This window comes from Leucoraja erinacea, chromosome 39 (assembly GCF_028641065.1).
Source record: "Leucoraja erinacea ecotype New England chromosome 39, Leri_hhj_1, whole genome shotgun sequence".
In the NCBI taxonomy this organism is placed as follows: Eukaryota; Metazoa; Chordata; class Chondrichthyes; order Rajiformes; family Rajidae; genus Leucoraja; species Leucoraja erinaceus.
In genome coordinates, this window is record NC_073415.1 from 3,670,824 (window position 1) to 3,686,687 (window position 15,864).

Here is a 15,864-nt window from a genome sequence, read left to right on the forward strand (position 1 = left end):
GTGTTTGGGTTAGTGTAGGAAGGAACTGCAGATGATAGTTTACACCGAAGATAGAGATAAAAAGCTGGAGATGATGATGAAGGGTCTCCTCCTGAAACGTCTCCTGTTCCTTTTATCTCCAGCGAACCTGCCTGACCCGCTGAGTTACTCCAGCTTTTTGTGTCTATCTTAGGTGTTTGGGGTCAGTAGTAGATGTTTGGGTTCAGGGGGAAACTATGGCTGGATGTAATAAGTCAACTGAGCCAGGTTCAGCCTTCTGTCCCGACTCGTTGCTCCGATCTCCATCCTCCTGCCTCCACTGTGCCATGTACAGAGAGCTGACTGAACTGAGCGATCCTAGGACCCTCCATCGGACCCTGGGCGAGCAGATCTCAGGCACTGTCCCAACAAGACCTTGCACCCAAATGAGTTTTACCAATGTTGAAAGTTGTTGTCAATAATTGAAAAAAAAATAGTTTTAGTGATAAGACTATTGTCAAATGAAAAGAAATGTTAAACTGAGGAAGAAGCGGATTGGTGCATCTCTCCGCTGAACCTCAGCTCACTCCATGAGGCGACCTGATGTCCTCCAACTCCTGCCCAATCCCTTTCCCAACACCTTTCAGAACACCCCTTAGCGGCAGGGTGGCGCAGCGGTAGAGTCGCTGCCTTACATCGCTTGCAGCGACGGAGACCCAGGTTCGATCTCGACTCCGGGTGCTGTCTGTACGGAGTTTGTACGTTCTCCCCGTGACCTGCCTGGATTTTCTCCGAGATCTTCGCTTTCCCCCCCCACACTCCAAAGACGTACAGGTTTGAGGGTAACTGGGCGTGCCGTACATGTAAATTGTCCCTGGTGTGTGTGTAGGAGAGTGTTAGCGTGCGGGGATCGCTGGTTGGCGTGGACCCTGTTTACATGCTGTATCTCTAAAACTAATTCTAAGGCTTGGAAAGAGACAGGGGTCTTCTCCTGGGCATCAGCTGCTACAGAAGAAAACATCTTTAAATGTACTTCTTCTGACTTTATCTAGCAATAATTCTGTTTATCACATATCTACACAGTGTAGACTGCTTGATTGTAATCATGTAGAGTCTTTGCGCTGACTGGGTAGCATGTAAACAAAAATATTTTCACTATACTTCAGTATATGTGACAATAACCTCAACTAAACTAACCACCTAGTACACCAGCCAGTTTCCACACAGCCATGCATCACCCTCACCTTGTCCACTTCCCCATCCCACTCTCAATTTGATGCCAATGTCTCAACCCGAAACGTCACCTATCCATGTTCTCCGTTGAGTTATTCCACCACTTTGCTACATCCTCTCATCTGCTGCCCATTCACCCCTTTATGCAGCAACTTTCAACATACAATGGGGGGCTTCAATGTCAGGCAATGCATGTCTTCACTTGTCAATGCCCCTCCCTTCCTTCCCTCTCCCCGCACTCAACATCCACCAACAACCCAGTGGAGCTTCATATATAAGAAGGAACTGCAGATGCTGGAAAATCGAAGGTACACAAAAATGCTGGAGAAACTCAGCGGGTTCAGCAGCATCTATGGAGCGAAGGACTGAAGAAGGGTTTTGGCCCAAAACGTTACCTATCTCCTTCGCTCCATAGATGCTGCTGCACCCGCTGAGTTTCTCCAGCATTTTTGTGGAATTTCACGTATAGTTTAGTTTAGTTTAGAGATACAGCATGGAAACAGGCCCTTCGGCCCAATGGGTCCACACTGACCAGCGAGCTCCATGCACTGGTCATTTTATAATCTTTACCAAAGCTAACACACCTATATGTATTTGGAGAGTGGGAGGGAACCAGAGTACCTGGGGAAAACCCATTCGGTCACGGGGAAGAAATTACAAACTCCGTATTGATAGCACCCGTTGTCAGAATCGAACCCTGGTCTCTGGTGCTGTAAGCAGCAACTCTACCACTGCGCCACCTTGCTGCCTTTCTTGTCCCTGTTTTTGCCTTGCATCTGGAGGGAACCCTCCATTGTAATGGAGGGAACCCTGCAAAGACGATATTATAATAAATAATAATCATTTTATTTATAGAGCACTTTAAAAACAAACATAGCTGCAACAAAGTGCTGTACATCACTAATCATTGACAAAAAAGTTAATACACACCAAAAATAACAATCAAAAGAAATAGTAGGAAAAGACATGTAAAATAAAGAAACATCAAAAACACCACAAATAGAAGCAAAGCCTCAGGCATGGTCAAAAGCCAGGGAGTACAAATGTGTTTTAACACTGGATTTGAAGATGGACAGTGAGGGGGCCTGTCTGATGTGCAACGGCAGGGTGTTCCAGAGTGCCGGAGCAGCAACAGAGAAGGCTCTATCCCCTCTGAGCCTCCGACTAGACCTCGGTACCTCCAGGAGCAGCTGACCAGCTGACCTGAGGGACCGGGCAGGAGCGTATGGGTGGAGCAGCTCAGAGAGGTAAGGCGGGGCGAGCCCATTCAGATATTGTCTATTGTCTCCTGTCAAATGTAACCGAAATGAGGGTGGAGATAGATCACTGGGCAGGGGTCACAACCCACACTGAACTGTGTTTGTGAACTTCGCGCATAGCGAGAGGCCACAAAGCACGAGGATTACATCACCGAATCTCTAAAGGGGGTTCAACACTCACAGTGGCTCTTCATTTGTGACTGGTCCATTCTGAGCTCAGTCTGGGAGGTCCGTATGTCACGAAGGTGCTGTGGAACTGAGAGAAAATTAGAAAAATTGAGGCCTTCATTCCCATCGCACATCCCTCACCAACTACATTTCATGCCCCATTTTTTCACGGTTTTGCACCCTTGAGTTACTCATTGGGTTACACCAACACTTTGCGACCATCACAGCTCCGGAGACCCAGTTCATCCTTGATCCCGGATGCTGTCTGTGTGGAGTTTGCATGTCCTCCCTGTCACTGCACGGGTTTGCCCAGGGTGTTCTGATTACCGGTTGGAAGGCCAATTGATGCCAGTAGCTTGCATCTCAGACACTGAGAGATCGGAGCATTGATGCCATCAGATTGTACCTCTGATCGGCTGATATAATGTCCCGATGCTATCAGATCATTTCTCTGATCCAACGCCCTCATATTGTAGCTCTGATCCAATATTAAGATATTGCTGACAACCTACTTTGAGTCTTCACTTGTGAAATTTCTCTCTTTAGTTCTTCGTGCGATATCTCTACTTTGCTGAAGTTCCCTGCAACTGAAATAAAGAAAATAATCAGTGCACTTTGTGTAATAATTCAGTGTGAAATTACCACTGCTCTGAAATCGATGGGCTGTTTACAGAATCATGGAATGGTCACACCACCGAAGCAGGTCCATTCGGCCCATCGTGTTTACTCTGTCTCTCCACAGGGCAGCTCTCTCGTCACCCGCATCTTTCCCCCTGTCCCATTCAAGAAGACAATAGACAATAGACAATAGGTGCAGGAGTAGGCCATTCGGCCCTTCTAGCCAGCACCGCCATTCAATGTGATGGCTGATCATCCCCAATCAATACCCCGTTCCTGCCTTCTCCACATATCCACTGTCTCCGCTATTTTTAAGAGCCCTATAGAAACATAGAAAATAGGTGCAGGAGCAGGCCGTTCGGCCCTTCGAGCCTGCACCGCCATTCAATATGATCATGGCTGATCATCCAACTCAGTATCCTGTACCTGGCTTCTCTTCATACCCCCTGATGCCTTTAGCCACAAGGGCCACATCTAACTCCCTCTTAAATATAGCTCTCTCTTGAAAGTATCCAGAGAACCGGCCTCCACCACCCTCTGAGGCAGAGAATTCCACGCACTCACAACTCCCTGTGAGAAAAAGTGTTTCCTCGTCTCTGTTTTAAATGGCCTACTCCTTATTCTTAATTCTTAAAATAGCCAGGGGATATGGGGAGAAGGCAGGTACGGGGTACTGATTGGGTAGAAATGGCTTCTGAATATAGACACAAAATGCTGGAGTAGCTCTGCGGGACAGGCAGCATCTCTGGATAGAAGGAATGGGTGATGTTTCGGGTCGAGACCCTTCTTCAGACGTCACCCATTCCTTCTATCCAGAGATGCTGCCTGTCCCGCTGAATTACTCAAGCATTTTGTGTCTATATGTGGTGTAAACCAGAATAATGGCTTCTGCCCCATTTAGACAGAAGAATGACAGATTTTACAGAGAAATTGGAGGGCAGAATTCTTACTCACTCTCTGTCTCCAGGTGGGAAATCGCTCCCTTCAAATCAGGCTGGGAGTTTCTTAATTCGTTGATCTTCTGCACAACTGCAAGGGAGGGAAAGAAGGGGTTAGTTCCCAATGTTTCCTCATTTTCATCAAGGGGCTCTTTCAACAAAGGTGTTAATTTGTGCATTTTAAAACAGCGTTGAGCTGCCCAAGGCTGGAAGTGATGCAAGTGTGTTGTGTACTGTAAGAAATCACCCATGGTTCAGTTTAGGGAAACACAATCTCCATTCTGTCGCTAATCTGAGATACGGTCATTGTTCAACCTTGCGGTGGACTTTCTATGCTGGGAGCTGGTTAGACAATGTCTTGGTTTTTTCGTTTCTTGGTCCTCCAAAATATTCCAAATGGAATTTAAACTGGAGGTGGTGAAGGGAGGGCTTAAGCCAGAAAGGGTTATTGGGAAGAAAGAGCTACTTTAAATTTAGTTGCATCTGGTTGGGTAACTATAGTTGGGTGGAGATTATTCCATGCTTTAATTGTGCGGGGGAAGAACGAATTGCTGTACACATTTGTCTTTGTAGCTGGGATCACAAATTGGATCGAATGCCCTCGTCTGCTCCTAGTTGGTTTGGGTTTGGTGTAGGTCTTGTAGTCTATGTTGAGCTGACCATTTAACATTTTGTAAAAACAGGTCAAACGGTGAGCTTCACGTCTGTCTGTCTTGGAGAGGGTTCCTTCCACCCCAGAGAATTCAGAAGTTTGGTGACACTCGCTTCTCTCTCATAGGTGTTAGTAACAAATCGAGCTGCCTGTCTTTGGACACGTTCGATGGAAGGAATGTTTGTATTTGTGTATGGGTCCCATGCTGCAACTGTGTCACTGCAGGTAGTGCTGTTGCCTGTCGGGTTCACTCTTGGCCTCTGTGGCTGTCGGTGTAGATTTCACACTTCACGAAGATGTGCTAGTTGGCAGGTTAATGGCCCCTGGTGAATACGTAGCAGGGGAGGGTAGGTGGGGGTTTGGAGTTGTGGGAGGGTTGGGGGGTAAATTGGCAAATGGGATGAGTGTAAATGGGTTCTTAGCTGTCAGCGGTGGGCCTGGTTGTAGGCTGTGAGCCCTTAATTCAGGTGAATCATCACAATTTGAGTTCTAATAGCATGTAGCAATTGAGCTACTGCCTTGTATTGCCAGAGACCCGGGTTGGACCCTAACTACAGGTGCTGTCTGTACGGAGTTTGCACGTTCTCCCCGTGACCTGCGTGGGTTTTCTCTGGATGCTTCGGTTTCCTCCCACACTCCAAAGACGTACAGGTTTGTAGGTTAATTGGCTTGGTATGAATGTAAAATTGTCCCCAGTGTGTGTGTAGGGTGGTGTTAATGTGCGGGGATCGCTGGTCGGTGCGGACTTACTAAACTAAACTAAAAAAAAACTAAAATAAAGAGCCATCAAGCTTGGTAGACAAAAGTGTTGGAGGAACTCAGCGGGTGCGGCAGCATCTACGGAGCGAAGGAAATAGGCAACGTTTCGGGCTGAAACCCTTCGTTAGACTCCAAGCTTGGTGCTGTGAAGGATGAGACTCCGTTTATACCAGGATAGAAAGGGCTGCTATGATAGTTTGGATTGAATGAGTAGAGTCATGCTGTGCCCAGGGAATGTCCATGCTGTGGAGCGCTTGAGGTTGGGCCACACACAGGGTTAGTTACTCCAGCTGCTGGTTTAAACTCACTGCCGTTCTTCATCTGCAACAACTCCATCCAACACCCGGCCTGCGAATCCCCAATCTCCTTTAGTTTCTGTGTGACTGACACAAAATAACGTTTTTTTTACATTAGCCCCAAATTGTTGTTTCCTATGATTATTTACACATGTAGAGAATCTACAGCACACACTTGGGTTGTTATTAAGCTGCCGATTTCACAAAAACCTCCCCATGGAAAACTGGTGCAGGGTGAACGGCAGCACATTGCCCTCTGGTGCTCATGTTAGACAGTGCCCTGCTCTCTCTTCCTCTCTCTCCCTTTCCATGCCCTCTCTCCCTCTCTGTCCCTCTTTCCCTGCCCCCTCTCCATCTCTCTCCCCCCCTCTCTCTCTCACACACACACACATACACATGCTACACACCCACGTACTTACACCCACACACACACGCACACACACTTACACACATATACACACACAGACAAACACATGCTACACACCCACGTACTTACACACACACACACGCACACACACTTATACACATATACACACACACACACAAACACACACACACACACACACACACAACACACACCCACCCACACACCCACACACACACACACACACACACACACACACACACACACACACACACACACACACACACACACACACACACACACACACACACACACGTACACACACACACACGTACACACACATATACACACATATACACACACACACTCATAAACACACATATTAATGTACACACAAATATACACACCCACAATCTTTTAATCAAGTCACATCTCACAAAGGTTTTGAGGAGATGATCAAGAGGACTAATATGAGCAGGCCGGTCACGATGCCAACATGGACTTTAGCAAGGCCTTTGGTAAGGAGTTTCCTAGCAGTCTAGGTTACCTCCTTAGTAACCTGTTCAGTGTGGCAGGCAACATCTCTGGAGAACAAGGAGAAGGGTTGTTTCGGGTTGGGGTCCACGATCAGTTCGACCCGGAACGTCACCTATCTGTGTTCTCCAGAGAAGTTGCCTGGCCTGCTGGATTACTCCAGCACTTTGTGTGTGTTTTTTTTGTAAGCTAGCATCTGCAGTTCCTTGTATGCTCGTTCTATGTTACCCCACTTTCCCCATACACATTCAGAGCCAGGAGTGTTTTGTTGCCACATGTCCCAGACCGAACAATGAAATTATACTTATAACAATATAATGCTTATAACAATATATTTGCAGCAATATATTTAAACATAGTATTCTACAAACAATATAATAAATGGGAAAAAAATCTCAGTATTTATATACAATATATATATATATATATATGCAAAATGTTCATATGTGTATATATATATACTGAACATTTTTGCATATATATATCGTGTGTGTATATATACACACACAATATATATACACACACACACACAATATAAATAAATAAATAAATAAACATACACACATACACACATATATATATATATATACACACAATATAAATATATATATACACACAATATAAATATATATATATACACACACATACATAAAACAAACAAATAATAATAGACAAAACTAATGCCTCCGTCTATGTTGTTTACAGCTTATTTGAAGGTTGTAGTGTTTAATAGCCTGATGGCTGTAGGGAAGAAGCTGTTACAGAGGCCAATGAACCAAGAAAGCCACAGGTTTTGGTAATGTGGGAGGAAACCAGAGATCCTGGAGGAAACCCACGCAGTCACAGGGAGAACGTGGAAATTTCACACAGACAGCAACCGAGGTCAGGATCGAGCCCGGGTCTCTGGCGCTGTGAGGCAGCAGCTCTACCAGTTGTGCCACTGTGCCACAGTGAGTGTGCATTACTACTGTGCGTTGTTTTTAACACACCACACTGCGCAACAACAAACAGAAAGTTAAAATCGCAGAAGCTTCGAGAGGCAGAATGCATCAAAATAAAATCGCGGCATTTTAAGGGATGCCTGAAGATGAACAACTCACTCTTATGCTGCAGCGGTGAAAACTCGATCTTGAATTCAGACTGAGAGTTTCTTATTTCAGTGAACATCCGTGCGACTGGAATCAAAGCAAAGGTCTAAGTTACAACGTCACAAAATGTAATTCCTGCCCAAGCAAATATCTCATCAAACTTACTGCTCTGGGGAAGGGTATCATAAAATTTAAGGGGCGACAGATGGCACAATGGGCTAAGTGTTCGGCTGGCGACCGGAAGGTAGCCGGTTCGAATCTCGCTTGGAGTGCATACTGTCGTTGTGTCCTTGGGGCAAGACACTTCACCCACCTTTTCCTGTGTGTAATGTAATGTAATTATGTGAAGCACTTTGGGGTCAATGCAAGTTGACTGAAAATGTGCTATATAAATAAGATTATTATTATTATTATTATTATTATTATTAAGAGAGAGAGGGAGAGAGAGAGAGAGATATTCTGGCAAAAGGCACCAGACCCAAAAATCACACAGCATCAAGGACACTTGCGACAAAGATGTTTAAATAATGTAATTAATAAATACTTACTGTTATACTTCATCTGTGAGAGCTCGATTTTCAAATCTGCATGTGAGCTACTTATTTCACTGAACATCTGTGTAACTGAAAGGGGAAGAGTATTAGCTTCACCTCTGCTATATCCTTTTCAGTGGAAATAGATATCAGAGTGTTGCAGGTTAATTGGCCTCTATACATTTCCCCAAGTCTGCAGGGAATGGATGGGAAAGTGGGATAGCAGGACCCGTGTGAACGGGTGATCAATGGTCAGTGGGCCGAAGAGCCCCCGTCCATGCCCTCTCTTTCAAAGTATTGTGTAGGAAGGAACTGCAGGTGCTGGTTTAAACCAAAGATAGACACAAAGTGCTGGAGTAACTCAGCAGGACAATCAGCATCTCTGGATTTTTGGGTCGAGACCTTTCTTCAGACTGATTCAGACTATCTGTATGAAGAAGGGTCTCGACCTGAAACATCACCCATTCCTTCTATTCAGAGATGCTGCCTGCCCCACTGAGTTACTCCAGCATTTTGTGACTATCAAAGTATTGTGGTGCAGAGAGATCTGGTTATCTTCAGTGACAGAGACATTCAATGTGCAGATTCAGCGAATAATTTGGAAGGTAAATGGAATCAAGGACTCACAAAATTCTGGAAACACTGAGCAGGTCAGAGAGTAATTGCGGGGAGAAAAACTGTTTGGAGATCCTTCATCTGATCTACATGGCATGACTTCAGAATAACTCTGATAAAAGCATATTCAGCCTGAAGCATTAATTTTATTTATCTTCCCATGGACACAGTGGGTTTAATATTTTAATATTGTTAGAATACCTGGGCTTATTTAAAAATAAATTGGATAGTTATTAAAAAATAAATTGGATAGTTATATGGATGGGAAGGGAATGGAGGGTTATGGTCTGAGCGCAGGTATATGGGACTAGGGGAGATTATGTGTTCGGCACGGACTAGAAGGGTCGAGATGGCCTGTTTCCGTGCTGTAATTGTTATATGGTTATATGGTTATATGGTTGTACTCGCTAGAGTTTAGAAGGATGAGGGGGATTTCATTGAAACCGACTGAAAAATGAAAGGCTTGGATAGAATGGATGTGGCAAGAATGTTTCCAGTAATGGGAGAGTCCAGAACCAGAGGGCACAGCCTCAGAATTAAAGGGTGTAGCTTTTGTATAGAGATGAGGAGGAATTTCTTCAGCCAATGGGCGTGAATCTGTGGAACTTATTGCCACAGAAAGCGATGGAGGCCGTCATTGGGTACATTTAAAGTGGGGATTGATACATTCTTGATTAGTAAGGGTGACATAGGTTATGGGGAGAAGGCAGGAGAATGGGGTTTAGAGGGAAAATTGATAAGCCATGATTGAATGGTGGAGCAGACCCGATGGGCCGAATGGCCTAATTCTGAATCACTTTCTTGTGATCTGATGATAAATCAAATAGGAACAGTCTAACCAAAGGCTCTGACACTACTTACTTGTGTTCTTCATCTGTGAAAGCACGAGGTTCATGTTAGCTTGCAGCCGCCTTAAACCAGGCATCAGCTGGGTAACTGGAAGGGAAGCAGAATGTTACCCTCACGCAGTGAATCCTTGGTCCTGTCCCTGGCCCTGCAAGGGAGGGGAGGGCTGTGGCTTCTGCTGCCGACCAATATCGTTCACAAACTCCAGCCAATATACTTTTCAGGAGCAACGCCAGAGATCTGTAGGTAGATAAAGCCTCTGTCCCACTTTTCCGAATTACTCACGAATTCTCCCGAGTTTTCCCCTTGAATCAAACTCGGAGATGCCAGCCGTAGATGTTTTTTATACTTGTGGATGTTTTTCAACATGCTGAAAATGTTGTCCCGACTTACCTGATACCCTGAGTGCCTACGGCTGGCATTACGAGCCACGACGAAATATCTACGGACTCCTGTAGCCTCCTACGGACTCGCTACGGACATTCTCCGAGTTTGAATCAATGGGAAAACTCGGGAGAATTCGTGAGTAGAAACATAGAAACATAGAAATTAGGTGCAGGAGTAGGCCATTCGGCCCTTCGAGCCTGCACCGCCATTCAATATGATCATGGCTGATCATCCAACTCAGTATCCCGTACCTGCCTTCTCTCCATACCCCCTGATCCCCTTAGCCACAAGGGCCACATCTAACTCCCTCTTAAATATAGCCAATGAACTGGCCTCAACTACCCTCTGTGGCAGAGAGTTCCAGAGATTCACCACTCTCTGTGTGAAAAAAGTTCTTCTCATCTCGGTTTTAAAGGATTTCCCCCTTATCCTTAAGCTGTGACCCCTTGTCCTGGACTTCCCTAACATTGGGAACAATCTTCCTGCATCTAGCCTGTCCAACCCCTTAAGAATTTTGTAAGTTTCTATAGGATCCCCTCTCAATCTCCTAAATTCTAGAGAGTATAAACCAAGTCTATCCAGTCTTTCTTCATAAGACAGTCCTGACATCCCAGGAATCAGTCTGGTGAACCGTCTCTGCACTCCCTCTGAGTAACTCAGGAAAGTGGGACAGGGGGCTTAACTCTGCACAAGATTGGGGCAGATTTTTGAACGTTCGTAGAATCGCAGTACACATACTACCCTGATCACTCCAATGTGCACAGGGGCTGTACAGGGAGCTGGGCACATGCGGAGGTAGCTGGACACAGGCGGCTGTGCTTGGGCACAGGTGGAAGGAGCTGGGGACTGACAGAGGGAGATGTGCCCAGGTGGCTGGAGTTGGGTGCAGGTGGCAGGAGCTGGGATCAATGGGTGTCAAGGGTTATGGGGAAAAGGCAGGACAATGGGATTAGGATTCAGAGCTCAGCCATGATTAAATGGCGCAGTAGACTCGATGGCCTTATTCTACTCCTATAACTTGTGATCATGTGAACCCTGGCAGCTAACTGAAGGTAAATACTGCATGACAGTGACCCACCCATCCCTGGATGTCAACGAGCTTGGAGATCAATAGACAATAGACAATAGGTGCAGGAGTAGGCCATTTGGCCCTTCGAGCCAGCGCCGCCATTCAATGTGATTATGGCTGATCATCCCCAATCAGTACCCCGTTCCTGCCTTCTCCCCATATCCCCTGACCCCTAATTTTAAGAGTGCTATCCAGCTCTCTCTTGAAAGCATCCAGAGAACCTGCCTCCACCGTCCTCTGAGGCAGAGAATTCCACAGGCTCACCACTCTCTATGAGAAAAAGTGTTTCCTTGTCTCCGTTCTAAATGGCTTATTAATTATTCTTAAACTGTGTGGCCCTGGTTCTGGACACCCCCAACATCGGGAAAATGTTTCCTGCCTCTAGCGTGTCCAAGCCCTTAACAATCGTATATGTTTCAATGAGATACCTTCTCATCCTTCTAAACTCCAGAGTGTACAAGCCCAGCTGCTCCATTCTCCCAGCATATGACAGTCCCGCCATCCCGGGAATTTACCTTGTACTCGGGATGGGTGGCTGGTGGCTGGTGGCAATTCCCCGCTGAATGTGAGTGTGCGATAGTCACTATTTTGATGGAGTGAGGGGAGGTGAGGAGGTTGGGGGATGGGTGGGGGTTACACACTCACCGTTCATCTTCATCAGTGTCATCCCAAGTTTGAGATCCTCCTGAGAGTTCCGTACATCGTTGAGTTTTTTGTGTTACTGAAACAAAGGAATTTCCGTAGCCATCTTTCCAGCAAGAATAAGATGGTAATTTTCGAACATTATCTTCTAACACAGACATGGTTGGAGACTCAAAGGTCACTCACTACCAGAGGACGTAGTTGAGGCAGAGACTATCACAACATTTAAGAAACAGTTAGACAGGTACATGGACAGGACAGCTCTGGAGGGATTGGAACAAATGCAGGCAGGTGGGACTGGTGTAGCTGGGACTAGTGTAGATGGTGTTTAAGAAGGAACTGCAGATGCTGGATAATCAAAGGTAGACAAAAGTGCTGGAGAAACTCAGCGGGTGCAGCAGCATCTATGGAGCGAAGGAAATAGGCAACGTTTCGGCCCGAAACGTTGCCTATTTCCTTCGCTCCATAGATGCTGCTGCACCCGTTGAGTTTCTTCAGCACTTTTGTCTACTAGTGTAGATGGGACATGTTGCTAGTTGTGGGCAAGCTGGGCCGAATGGCCTGTATGACTATGACTGCAGGTGCTGTAACCTGGAACAAAACAGAAAACAAAGAGATGGTGGAACTCAGTCGGTCAGGCAGCATCTGCAGAGGCAAAGAGATGGTTTACGTTTTGAGTCGAGACCCCTGCATCAGGACAGATTCAAGGATGTGTTTTATTTGAGATGAACTGCAATTAACAAACACCATTTGTTTGTGGAATGTGTTGCATAAAAACACAGTCCGCAATGTACATGAATACACACGCACATTGCGTGATACATAGAGTGATACAGCGTGGAAACTGGTCGTTTGGTAAAAGTTTCCCACACTGACCAACATGTCCCATCTACACTAGTCGCAACCACATGCGTCTGGCCCATATCCCTCTAAACCTGTCCTATCCATGTCCCTGTCTAAATTCCGTTAAGTTTACGTTTAGAGATACAGCGCGGAAACAGGCCCGTTGGCCCACTGAGTCTGCAACGACTGGCGATCCCCACACACTAACACTATCCCACACACACTGTAAACAAGAGCCAGGGACAGTGTGTGATTTAAACACATCTTTAATGAGCATTTGAAACTTAGCAGCATTGAGGACAACAGGTTGTCAGTGCATCCTAGCTGCTCGAACTGCAGTGCTGGGAACAAGTGTTAGTATAAGTGTTATAGTGGGGTGGAGTTAGTGATGCTGACTTATGTTTAAATGGTCCACATGCATGATCAATCCACACACACTATGTGAGATAGTAGGATAATACAGAACTAGTGTGAATGGATAATCGAGGGACAATTGACATTTTTATAACAAGCCAATTAATCTACAAACCTGTACGTCTTCGGTGTGGGAGGAAACCGATCTCGGAGAAAACCCAAACGGTCACGGGGAGAACATACAAACTCCATACAGACCAGACAGCACCGGTAGTCGGGATCAAACCCAGGTCTTTAGCAGTGTAATGCCCCTGTCTCACTTAGGAAACCTGAACGGAAACTTCAGGAGACTTTGCGCCCCACCCAATGTTTCCGTGTGGTTGCCGGAGGTTGCAGGTAGTGGAAGCAGGTAGGGAGACTGACAAAAACCTCTGGGAACCGCACGGAAACCTTGGGTGGGGCGCAAAGTCTCCAGAGGTTTCCGTTCAGGTTTCCTAAATGGGACAGGGGCATTAGGGAGACGGTCTACAGCTAGCCACTGTGTATAATAGGGAGTGATTACTGCATTCCCTGCACACACACACACTGAGGATCCCTGCAGGTTAATATCCACATTCTACCTGTGTGTGTTACTACAGCTAATCTGCCAAACACATCAGAATACTGTGCAAGAGATGCAGTATCAAACCTGAAGAGGTTTTCATCATGTCTCCATGCCTTGGGGTCCCCTCACCATCAAAGGTGAAAGTCACCACTGCAACCTCCGATAAAACGAGTGTACTTTCACAATATGGACCACAGCAGTTAAGGAAACTGGGCAGCACAGTGGTAGAGTTGCTGCCTTACAGCACCTGAGACCTGGGTTCAATTCCGACCACGGGTGCTGGCTGCACGGAGTTTCTACATGGTCTCCATGGCCACTTGGGTTTCTCCAAGATCTTCAGTTTCCTCCCACACTCCAAAGAGGTACAGGTTTGTAGGTATATTTGGCTTGGTGTAAATGTGACTGATTTAATGTGGAATACTCACCAACATCCCTGATCTCTGAGACCTCCGTCTTGTCATCATCCTGGGACCGTCTCTTCTCACCAAACCTCTGCACGACTGAATTGGAATTAAAAGTTCAAAAAGAAAAACTCGGCTTTGAGTTTGTTTAAAGATACAGCAAGGAAACAAACCCTCGGCCCCACTGAGCAAACGCTGACCACCGATCACCCGTTCACACTAGTCATTCCACTTTCCCATCCACTCTCATATACAGTGGCCAATTAACCTACAAACCCGCATGTCTTTGGGATGAGAGAGGACACTCGGAAAAATCTCACAACGTTGCTCCTATTCTGAAAACGTAAGGGCCTGTCCCACGAGCATGCGACTGCATGCGGCAAGCGTGACCTAACGTGGTCGCTTGAGCCGTACGGCCTCGTGGGGCCGGTCCCACTTCGATCGCTGGAGCCGTTTGGAGTTGTGCGGAGCTGGTCCCGACATCGCACGGGGCTCCGAAAAACTAGAAAGTCCGTGCGGCGACGGACTGCCGGCCCGCAGCCGCATTGAGGCCGTAAGCACCGCCTCTACGCAGTACGCAGCGTCTTGACGGCGTAGGCCTAGCGCGAACCTCCCGCGGACTTCGCTCGAACTTCACGTCAACTCGTACGGGATCACTCGACCTCCAGTTTGGTCGCGCTCGCCGCAGGCAGTCGCATGCTCGTGGGACAGGCCCTTTAGCTCCTATTCTGACAACATTTATTTGCTCATGTCATGACCAAATAAATACTTCCGATGTGCCTCTCCGACTGTATGAGTTCCACCAGCACTAAATCCTCGGCGGCGTCCCAGTGCTGTTTGCCTGCATTCTGTGCGGAGATCCAGAAGTGGGCTTTGGCCTCTTGCACTCCATGCATTTTAGTGCCTCCATGACTCCCAATCTGGACAATTTGCTCTGTGGGATTGTAGGGAGCCTCTGCCGCATCACACTGTGATGGCTATTTCCGCTGCTTGTCCAGAGCAACAAAGATACAGGGACTGCAATAGACAATAGACAATAGGTGCAGGTGTAGGCCATTCGGCCCTTCGAGCCAGCACCGTAATTTACTGTGATCATGGCTGATAATTTACAATCAGTACCCCGTTCCTGCCTTCTCCCTATATCCCCTGACTCCACTATCACCCCAGTCATTCCCTCTTCTCCTCTCTCCCCTCAGTCTCCCATCAGATACAAATGCTTAAAAGCTTCCATTGCGACCTGACTCGGACTTCCCCGTTGTTACCAGACTACTGAACTGTCCTCCCATGGGCTAAGGTGTAGTTCCGATCTTCCAACCAACCTCATTGTGAACCCTACACTTTCTCTGTAGCTGGAACACCATATGCAGCTCTGATATGGTACAATTCTGTAGCTTTTCACCGTGTCTCGCTACATGAGACAACCATGAACTAATACCATTACCAAACTTACTGGTGCCCTGTAGCTTTGATAGCTCGATGGTAAAACCAGCCTGGGAAGTGCTTATCTCACCGAACATCTGCAGAACTGAAATAAAAACAGAGCTTTTGTAATCATCCTCAGCATAGACACATTTGGCACTGAAATGTATTTAAAATTGAGGCTGAACCGGTTCAAGTCAAATTTACTTCTGCTAAAGTGAGATCTGGGAAAAACAGACTGGTCCCAGACTAGAAAAGGAAAAAGATGTAAGTTCTCACTTGGG

The 15,864-nt window shown here is 46.4% G+C and overlaps 1 protein-coding gene across 1 annotated transcript in view; it reads right to left on the bottom strand.

The window, feature by feature from the left end:
* The window catches only part of LOC129714466 (uncharacterized), a 90,107-nt gene extending 78,082 nt beyond the window's left edge, over positions 1-12,025 (bottom strand). The window contains exons 1-8 of the mRNA XM_055664074.1: positions 11,963-12,025; positions 9,877-9,951; positions 8,416-8,490; positions 7,880-7,954; positions 5,894-5,968; positions 4,191-4,265; positions 3,131-3,205; positions 2,632-2,706 (exon numbers count right to left, since the gene is read on the bottom strand). Coding sequence (XP_055520049.1) covers positions 2,632-2,706; positions 3,131-3,205; positions 4,191-4,265; positions 5,894-5,968; positions 7,880-7,954; positions 8,416-8,490; positions 9,877-9,951; positions 11,963-11,984 — 547 coding nt within the window. The 5' untranslated portion in view covers positions 11,985-12,025. The remainder of the gene's footprint in view (positions 1-2,631; positions 2,707-3,130; positions 3,206-4,190; positions 4,266-5,893; positions 5,969-7,879; positions 7,955-8,415; positions 8,491-9,876; positions 9,952-11,962) is intronic.
* Between the last annotated feature and the right edge of the window lie 3,839 nt (positions 12,026-15,864).